The sequence below is a fragment of the Aedes albopictus genome, chromosome 1 (assembly GCF_035046485.1).
Source record: "Aedes albopictus strain Foshan chromosome 1, AalbF5, whole genome shotgun sequence".
In the NCBI taxonomy this organism is placed as follows: Eukaryota; Metazoa; Arthropoda; class Insecta; order Diptera; family Culicidae; genus Aedes; species Aedes albopictus.
In genome coordinates this window covers 47,123,453-47,133,797 of record NC_085136.1, presented here as the reverse complement: position 1 = coordinate 47,133,797, position 10,345 = coordinate 47,123,453, and the positions used below count along the sequence as shown (strand labels likewise).

General features: G+C 48.1%; 1 protein-coding gene across 1 annotated transcript; it reads right to left on the bottom strand.

Annotated features, from left to right (window-relative positions):
* Window positions 1–1,029: 1,029 nt before the first annotated feature.
* LOC134288357 (uncharacterized) lies at window positions 1,030–8,028 on the bottom strand. Its single transcript, XM_062852959.1, has 4 exons — window positions 7,935–8,028; window positions 2,804–7,659; window positions 1,442–2,691; window positions 1,030–1,166 (listed from the first exon to the last, which is right to left on the bottom strand). Exons 2-3 carry the CDS (start codon window positions 7,448–7,450, stop codon window positions 1,477–1,479), a joined length of 5,862 nt encoding a protein of 1,953 aa, XP_062708943.1. The 5' UTR covers window positions 7,451–7,659; window positions 7,935–8,028; the 3' UTR covers window positions 1,030–1,166; window positions 1,442–1,476.
* Window positions 8,029–10,345: the final 2,317 nt, after the last annotated feature.

The following is a 10,345-nucleotide window of genomic DNA, read 5'->3' as shown; positions in this document are numbered from 1 at the left end:
CATTAGTTACTTGTTTTTGTTACGTCACAGCTCCCCCCTAGAAATCAGTGTTTTGTTTCATTTCAGAGAGCGAGCAAAGGCGCTTAAGCCTAGGCACAAGGGCCAGGACACGGGCTAAATACCTGTGTTCCATTTCAGGATTCCAAGGACCAATAGGTGACATTAACCTTCCTAGCAACGCCACCTTCGCCGATTTTTCTCGTAGTTACGTTTCTATATAAATTTTAATGGTTTAATGGTTTAATGGTTTATTGTAGAACCAATAACGAAAGTTTGTCCGTTATGCCTTGCGACGTCTTCCCTGGAATGATCCAGCGAATCTTCCCTCTTATGAAGAGCGTTGTCATCTACTGGGTCTTGAAACACTCGAGCAGCGACGAACTATAGCACAGGCAATGTTTGTCGCAAAAATGTTAGCTGGCGGTATTGACTGTCCTGAAATATTAGGTCAACTCAACATCTACGCACCCGAAAGAATCCTACGTACCAGAATTTTTTTGCAACTCGAAAACCGGTCAGTGGACTACGGGATTTACGACCCGATCCGCTCCATGTCGATTCAACGAATTCTACCACTTGTTCGACTTCCACGAAACTTCAACCACCCAGTTTCGCAACCGGATTCGACGAGAAATGCTTGAACAGCAGCGTCAATAGAACCAATTACTCACTATTGGTCAGGTGAGTCTCTGTCCAATAGCTTCACTGTTTTTGTTTTGTGCTGTACCTGTTGTTTTTTCTCGGTTGTTCCACGTTACAATTACGTCCATCGAGCGGCCTTCGCACCAAGGGATTTGCGGCCTTCGCACTTGGGATTTGCTGAATGTTGTACTGCCAGATGTTTAGTTTTAAAGTGTCTCTGTTTAGTTTTTAATTTGTTTACGATTAAGTTCCAATATGTTTGTTATTTTAATTTTTGACTAGTTTGTAAGCCTAATTCATTGTTATATTTAAAAAGATATGGGGTTTTTGCGCTTGTTCGGACGAATTAGAAACAGAATTTCCACAGCAGTGTTTTCTATTTACAGCAGCTTGAAACTAAATTTATTGAATTATTCACAATTCGTTCTAGTTAATCATCTAGCAACTTACATTTTATAGTTTCCTAATAATCCCGTTTTGTTCGCCGCAGGTCACTTTCAACCGCTCGGGACTCGCCTATCAATCTACAAAGCATATCAATAAATACCACAATCACCTATTTCTGATGTTTCCAACTACTTACATCACGATCCGAAACCGCTCAAACAAACTAGTCTACGGACCACGGATGCTACCACTTTACAATTTCAATTCAATTAAAAACTTCTAATTACTTCCAAAATAACTTTTAGGTTCACTTTATACAAATCGCAATGGCACCGATTCTCTCACTGAATTTCTATTTCTTTCTGTTTACATTTTGCTCTCTGTCTGAATTCACCCACCAAATTTCGCCTACCTTTTTCACACTCTACTATACCACTGTGGCGCTACCTAGTTAACACCGAAGGCACTTGCTGCTGATGGGTTCTCGATGCTGGGTGGTGCGTACATACCCCCTCCCCGTAATTCTGGGGGGGATCGTTCTACAGCACCAGAGTTACGCCCTTGAATCTCCAGCACAGCCAGCTTCGCTACCGGCCGCCGGAACTCTCCCCTTGCAGTCTTCACCAGCGCTTGCCGGACTCTGCCATCAGCTCCAGGGTACACCTCGCTCACCACGCCACGCATCCAGCTCTTCCGCACTCCTTCATCCGCTATATATACCAGATCTCCTTGGCTGATGGGCTGGGTCTCTCCTTGCCACCTAGTCCGCTGGTTGATCGCCGGCACATACTCCGCTATCCACCGCTTCCACAGACTATCTGCTACAGCCTGCGAACGCTTGTACAGGTCCCGGAGCGCTTCGCCTGCGTTCGTCGACGAAACACGCTCTACCACCAACTCTGGACCTTTCACGAAATGGTTCGGCGTCAACGCTTCGCTAGCCTCCGGACTTAGCCCGGCGTACGTCAACGGGCGCGAATTAACCAAGTCCTCCGCTTCCGCCAACGTAGTCAGCAGCACTTCATCCGTCAACCTTCTTCCGTCTTGTAACACCGCCAGGGCTGCTTTCACGGATCGGACGAGTCGCTCCCAAACACCTCCCATGTGGGGCGCGCTCGGCGGATTGAAATTCCACCTCGTCCTTGCATCAGTGAACGCTTCTTCACAATCTCCGTCTATCTTCCGTACGATCTCCTTGCTCGCTCCCTGGAAGTTCGTTCCGTTGTCGGAATAGAATTCGATAGGTTTGCCCCGCCGACACACGAAACGCCGGATGGCCATCAAGCACGATTGTGTCGTCAAGCTGTGGGCCACTTTCAGGTGGATCGCTCTTGTCGTCAAGCACGTGAAGAGGCAGACCCACCGCTTTTCCGATCTGCGTCCAACCGTAACTGTGACCGGACCGCAATAGTCCACCCCTGTGAAGCTGAACGGCCGCCAGCCAGGAGTGATCCGCGCCAACGGAAGGGGAGCCATCCTGGGAATCTTCGGCACGCACTTATTCGTTCTGCACCACACGCAAGCCTTCGCCACCGCCTTCAACTCCGCTCGTAGATTCGGGATCCGGAAACGTTGCCGGACATCGTTGATCACTGTCTCCGCGTTTGCGTGAGCCGCCTGCTGGTGATAGAACTCAAGCAACTTCCGAGTGGTGGGATGCCGCTTCGGAAGAATCACCGGAAACCGCAATTCAAAAGGGAGAAATGAACCCTGAGCCGCTCTGCCTTCCATCCGGAGCACACCATCCGCGTCCAAAAACGGGCTATCGTTGTACAGGCTGCCACTCGCCGCGTGGAACTTCACGGTTCTTCGCCAACGTCTTGATTTCTTCTCCGTAGACATCGGCCTGCGCCGACAGCCAGAGGTACGTTTCCGCTCGCTGATACTCCTCTCGCTTCAGTGGGACTGTTATCGCTGGTATTGCCTTCTTCGCTGCGCTTCGCACTCTTGGTGGTGCCGGAACAGCCTCGATCGCCAGCCCTTTCCGCTTCCTGACGCAGTTAGATTTGAAACGGTACACGCATGCTACCGTCCGGACCAGCACTTTCCAACGGGAAATGCGGGACACGTCGACCATCGGCTCTTCTGCTGAAAGGTCGTGGAATAGATGGCATGCCCGAACCTCTTCTGGCGTGTTCGGCTCTACCACTTCCTGCTTCATCCATCGCTGTTCCGGCTGATAAAGGAATCTCGGACCTCGAAACCACGGTCCGTTCGAATCCAAACTGCTGCCGCTCTTCCACTTCGTCAAATCGTCGGCGATATTGTTCTTCGTGGAAATCCACCGCCACTCGCTGTGCTTCGTCAGGCTGAGAATCTCGCCGATCCGGAAAGCCACGAACGGTTTGTATCTACGCTGCTCCGAATGGATCCATGATACGACTGTTCTGGAATCTGACCAGATGAACCGCTGCTTGATTTCCAGCGAGTGCGCTTCCACGACGGTTTGCAGCAACCTTGCTCCGATCACCGCCGCCTGCAGCTCCAGCCTCGGGATGGACATCATCTTTAATGGAGCTACCTTCGACCTCGCCATCACCAGCGCGCAAACTGGCCCGTTTCCCGTGAGCACACGGAAGTATGCTGCTGCTCCATACGCATCTTGGCTGGCGTCTACCAGCACGTGAAGCTGTACAGTGTTGTAATCCACTGACCTCGAACCTTGGAAGTAGAAACGGGGAATTTTCACGTTCTCGATCTCCGGGAGCCGAGCAGTCCACCGATTCCACTTTTCGCAGCTTTCGTCGTCGATTGGTTGGTCCCAGTCGCTGCCACTACGCCACAGATCTTGGATCATCATTTTCCCGTGGATAACGAAGGTAGCCAGCATTCCTAGCGGATCGAACAGGCTCATAACGCTGCTCATCACCACTCTTTTTGTCGGTCGACGTTCGCCGGAGAAATACGGCGCCAGATCTTCCCGGAACTTGGCCAGGAACGTGAATTCGTCGCTGACTGGATTCCACACTATTCCCAGGACTCGCTCTAGATTTGACTCCTTGTTCTGAAGAATCTGCACACTCTGATCGGGTGCACGCTCGCCGATGCCTTCCAGAAATGCGCCCGAATTGGACACCCAGTTCCGGATCTCGAATCCGCCTTTGGAATGGACGAACTTCACCTCTTGGGCCCGCTTCACCGCTTCTTCGACCGTGTCCGTGCTATCGAAATAGTCGTCCACGTAATGGTTTTCCACAATCGCTTCGGCCGCTTCCGGAAACTGTCCGGCATACTCTTCTGCGTTCCGGTTCTTGGTGTATTGCGCCGTACACGGAGAGCTTGTCGCGCCGAACATCGTCACGTCTATGATGTAGACCTCCATCTTCTCTGACTCACTTCCACGGAATACAAACCGCGCTCTCTTGTCTGCGTCTCGCACTCGAACTTGGAGGTACATTTCCTTGATGTCGCCGCCGAAGCCTACTACTCGCTCACGGAATTTCGCTAGGACATTGGGGAGCGGAGTTAACATGTCCGGTCCCTTCAGCAGTTGTGAGTTCAGCGATACTCCGTTGACCGCCGCTGCTGCGTCCCACACCAGACGCACTTTTCCCGGCTTCTTTGGATGCACCACCACGCTGATCGGCAGGTACCACACTTCGTTCGGCTCGAACCGCCTTAGTTCGGCCTCTGTCGCTACGTGAATGTAGCCTTTCGTCGCATAATCGTTGATCAGCTCGCTCACCTTCTTGCGCAGCTGGTCGTCTTTCGCTAGCCGCCTCTCCAAACAGCGGAATCGTTTCGCCGCCATCGAATAGCTGTCGGGAAACCGCACCTTGTCCTCCTTCCACAATAGCCCCGTCTCAAAACGGTCGCCAACTCGTACAGTCGTACTGTTGAGGATCGCCTTCGCTCGCTTGTCTTCTTCGGATTCCGGCAGTAGCGCCACGGAAATCACCGACTCTTCCAGGGTGTAGTGGCTTCGCAACATGTCGTGCAACTCTTGATTCGTCACCGTTTCGCAATCATGGTGACCAACAATGCCTGGTTCGGCTCGGCCAGTGCACGTTGGCCCGTAGATGGTCCAGCCTAGCTTCGACCGGACGGCGATCGGTTCGTCAGGCTTGCCGATCCTGGATTCCAAAGGAGCGTATAGATGGATGTCCTTGAGGCCGATGAGGATTTGCGGAACTCCACGTGAGAATTCTGTTACTGGAAGTCCTCGCAGGTGGGAATGTCCTCCGATGACCTCTGCCATGGAGACCGTTTGCTGCGGCAACTTCAAACTGTCCACCGTATGGGCGGCTTTGATGCGGAAGCGCTGTGTCGATCCTCTTGCCGATACAAAGAGCTCCACCCTTTGGGACTGCTTTTCCACTCTGGATACACCCGCTGTCCAGGTCACTCGGAGCGGTTGCGTTACGCCTTGGACTTGCAGCGCGATCGCCAGCGACTTTTCCAGTAGCGTGTATGACGACCCCTCATCCAGGAACGCAATCGTGTCCACGCTGAGCTTCCCGTTGTACAACGTGATCGGTATCATTCGGAAAATCACCGACTGTCGATGGAGATGCACGTTGCAGTTCGCGCCAACGGATTGGTCGATGTGAAGCAGCGGATTATGTCGCTCGGAGCACTGGTTCACGTTGCATCGCAGGTTGAGCTTGCATCGGGCGCTTCCGTGTTCGTTGAGGCACAGGTAGCAGAGCCTCCATTTCCGTACCGCCTCCCATCTTTCTGGCAACCGCATCCTCTTGAAGCTCTCGCAGTTCCGGATACGATGATCGCAGCGGCCGCAGATCCTGCAGGGCTTCTTCTCCCGATTCGGAGCCTGGTTGGCGACTCCGCTGGCTTCGGCACTATGCGTGTGCAGAAATCCTTCTTGCTCCTTTCTTCCCTTCTTATTCCGGAACGCTTGATCCGATGCGACGGACGCCGACTCGCAATACGGAGTGATCTCGCTAGCATCCTTGACAATCCTCGAGAGAAAGTTGGATAATGTCCGGAGCGTCACGAGCTGGGCCTTCCTCCGATACCGCACCCATTCCAGCTGCGTACTGGCCGGCAACTTCTCCGTCAACTCCTGGATGAGCATCGGGTTGATAAGATGCGCTGTCAGACCGGTCGCTTCCAAATGGTCGGTGAGCTGCTGAACGACTACACCGAATTGGATGAACGATGCCAACTTGTCCGCTCTTGGAGATGGTGCCTTCCGCACGTTCGACAGCAGCATGTTCAGCAACTGTTCTGGCCTACCGTACAACATCCGCAAGGTTTTGATGATTTGCGGTACTGCACTCGGAAGTAGGAGCCTGCTTCTTACCGCTTCTAGTGCTTGACCCTTCAAACACTCTTGAAGTCGCGCCAGGTTCTCGACGTTCGAAAATCCGCACGCCGTTGTGGACGTCTCGTAGGCACTAATGAACATAGGCCATTCTTCGAGTCGCCCCGTGAATGTCGGAAGCTTCTTCGACAGAAACTGCCGAGCGGAGAGTTGAGCCTTCGTTGGACCACGCACCATTACCTCGGATTGCATTCCGAAGTCTTCTTCCTGCGACGAACTCTCTTCTTCCGACTCCGAATCCGATTCTTCGGACTCCTCTTCACTTGGTTCGCTGGCTTGGTACGAGCGTAGAGCGACGTCTTCTTCAAACTGCGACCTCTTCTTCTTCTTCTGCACCTCCGGGTGCCCGAGTGGAGTTTTCTTGTTGCCCACCGGTGGGAGCGAGGTTATGTCCTGCAGGACGGGTGGTGCAATCCCAAATACTTTCGGAGTGGAGAACTTGCTGAAGGCTCCTCGGTAATCCTCGCGATCTGCTTTGGCCGGTTTAGCTAGATTCCGGTCCGATTTGCCCGACTTTCGCTTCTCAGGCTCCTCTTCTTCCGGCTGTTTTATCCCCGGCTTCGCTTGATTGGACTTCCTACCTTCCTTGTATCCTCCTTTTCCGCTTCCGGATGCTCCATCTTCCTCCAGGTCGGCTACCTCTTCCCTCGCCGAATCGAGCTTCACTTTCTCCAGCTTCCTCTGCACCTGCTTCAGCACTTCTTCGCGCTTCTTCCGGTGCGCTTCTTCTTCGGCCACTTGCAGCTCCATTTGTTCCTTCTCGTACGCCAACTCCATTTCGCGCCTTTCTCTTTCTGCCTCCTGTCGCATCAGGAACAGCTTCTTCTGGTGCTCCAGCCTTTTCCTGTGGAGGATCGTCTGCAACTCCATGGCTTGCCTCTCCTTCTCCATCTCCTGCTCAAGTTTCTCCACCTCCTCATTTAGGCCGGCTGGCCCCTCTTTGTCCGCCGAATGGCGCAGACACTCTTCGCAAGACCAGGAAACGTCCCTCACATCGGCCGATACACCTGCGCATCCAAAATGGAACCACCGTTGGCAATGGTCACAAAACACCATCTCACTTTCGTCGTCATCCGGACGACGACATCCCGCGCAGTTGAAACCCGTCTTTTCTGGATCTTGATTCAGTCGCGACATTATAAAATTTTCAAGAAAATGTTCGGACGAATTAGAAACAGAATTTCCACAGCAGTGTTTTCTATTTACAGCAGCTTGAAACTAAATTTATTGAATTATTCACAATTCGTTCTAGTTAATCATCTAGCAACTTACATTTTATAGTTTCCTAATAATCCCGTTTTGTTCGCCGCAGGTCACTTTCAACCGCTCGGGACTCGCCTATCAATCTACAAAGCATATCAATAAATACCACAATCACCTATTTCTGATGTTTCCAACTACTTACATCACGATCCGAAACCGCTCAAACAAACTAGTCTACGGACCACGGATGCTACCACTTTACAATTTCAATTCAATTAAAAACTTCTAATTACTTCCAAAATAACTTTTAGGTTCACTTTATACAAATCGCAATGGCACCGATTCTCTCACTGAATTTCTATTTCTTTCTGTTTACATTTTGCTCTCTGTCTGAATTCACCCACCAAATTTCGCCTACCTTTTTCACACTCTACTATACCACTGTGGCGCTACCTAGTTAACACCGAAGGCACTTGCTGCTGATGGGTTCTCGATGCTGGGTGGTGCGTACAGCGCTTTCTTGTTCTCGGCATAATGTGGCTGGCTCAAGGAAGCTTTTCCCCATCCTATTCATTAAGACCACAAAGGTCAGATGAAGTAAACAAATAAATACAAATACAAATACAAATAACGCTGCACATTAGGCCTGACCGCTTCAATGCTTGTAATACATTTTCGATGTACTGTAAGCATTAATAATGACAAGAAAACAGGTCCCGAGCAGAAGAGAATAACAACAGCATAACAAAATGCGTTATTTTGGTAAAATAACTGCATAATGGAATTAGTTATTTTTATGTTATTAACATAACATATTGAGTTATAAACTTGTCTGTCATAAGCGGCAAAATAACAAGTCACATAACAAAAAAATGTTCCTGGAAAATCAATTTAATAACATGTTTTGTTAGTGTCAATAACAACCTAATAACAGTGAATTTGGGAAATATTTCAATAACAAATTTTGATATTAAAGAGTTATTGATAACATCTCGAAAACAAAATTAGTTATGATATCAAACAATCGCACATGCCGTTGAATAGGATGCTAAAGTGGAGGCGATATGCGTACACTTTACCCATGGTAAAATGAAAGCATGTACGCATATGGCCTCCACATTAGCATCTTTTTCTACATCATATATGACTTCGTGTTGACTCAGAATGCTAGACATATTTAGACTAGCATGTGAGAATGGCGGAACAATCATTGCGAACTTTGGTTTCTCTCTTCCCGCATAGGCGTATGGTAATCTTTTACCACAAATAGGTAGAACCGACATCATCCTCTGGAACGACAGGGAAAACATGTGAAAATATAAAATATTTCTTAAAAATCCCATTCAAAACCACCTACAACTTTGGATTCAGCTGTCTGTATCAACTTCGTTCAAACAAGTTTACTCAATAAGTTTGACATTTTTATCATTGAAATTCTCATGTCAAAGGCGGAATCTGGAACGTTCCTTCCAAACCCCACCTTCAATATCGTCTGATATTGACCAATCCAAATTCCTGTGTGGTAGTGGTTTGTGTTCAGATTTCCCGTGTTAATCTATCTGTAAGAACTTTGTAAATATCTTTTGTTCTCACGTGTATGGATAGGCTTGCATTAGGTTTCGTGAGACTTTTTTTGGACAACTCAATGTTCTCGTTTTGATGTATGTAGGGTGCTGCGCCACTTGGGCAGTGGCTGATATTTTGGGAACTTTTCAGCTACAACTCAGTCAATTTCAAACCTCGCGGCACCCAGCAGGGACTTGGTTTTGTGCACATTACAGCACCTCCATGTCCCGTAATATACCACACCTCTTATCAAATGTGATGCCGTAAGCATAACTCGCGAAATACTGTAAATAACGTTGTTGAATGACGTAGGATTTATTTCAAAACTTGTTTTAGTTTTGATAGCAATAGCATAAAGTATTTGTACACTCTCAATAATACAATAATAATCAAACTTGTTCCACAACAAAATGTAATATTGAAATGTTATTTAATGGCTGTATACCAATAGCTTGGTCATAACAAAATAAGATTGTCCAACAAAACATGTTATGGAAACGTAATGCCTTGATAATACAAAAATAACAAAACGAGATATAAAAACAGGTTTTGTAATTTCGTAGTTATTAATTTGATATTTCCCTCTGCTCGGGGTGGAAGTAGTCGATTCTATGATTTTCCAGGATTCTTCCAATGCAATGAATGACTGTGTATGTGTAGACTACATTAGACTAGATGACTAATCGCTTTTAAAACCACACTAATGCACTTCCTACACCTCCACTAATTCTTTGTTTTCTTGTTGCTTCTTACTCACGAAGTAGGCGAGTGCGAATAAACTTATAGACGGCACTGTTTACTCTCGGAACTTTTATGAGGCAGTGGCAACTATATTGCCACCCACTGTTTTTATTTTTTTTTCTGTTTTAGAACAATTTATTTCGAACTTTTTTTTTTTGGTTTACGCATAATTGAGATTACTAACAACGCCTAGTATTTTTTTGGTACTAAATAAACAAAGCTTTAACAGCAATTTGAGAGCTATTTGTAGTCTCAAAAAAGGCTAAATTTGGCCGCGTGAAGAAAATTAGCTCAAACTTATTTATTGTAAGATTATAGACTTGGTGAATATTTTAAGAAATAATTAAATTATGGGTTGACATGAGCTGAATTACATAGTTTATATTACGGGTTAAGCCCTAATCTATATTGCCAGCTCAAAAGCTCGTTTTTGGGGTTAACAGGCAGTGGCAACTATATTGCCACCGATGAAGGGACACGAAATGGACAAGTGGAGCAACAAGGCGAGAATATCAAACGAAG

Bases quoted from the DNA above. Each gene is read 5' to 3' on its own strand.
- LOC134288357 (XM_062852959.1), bottom strand. From the start codon at position 7,450: ATGTCGCGACTGAATCAAGATCCAGAAAAGACGGGTTTCAACTGCGCG. The intron at 2,692-2,803 runs GTACAACGATAG...ATTCTTCCGAAG, and splicing joins CACGCGGCGAGTGGCAGCCT to CGGCATCCCACCACTCGGAA.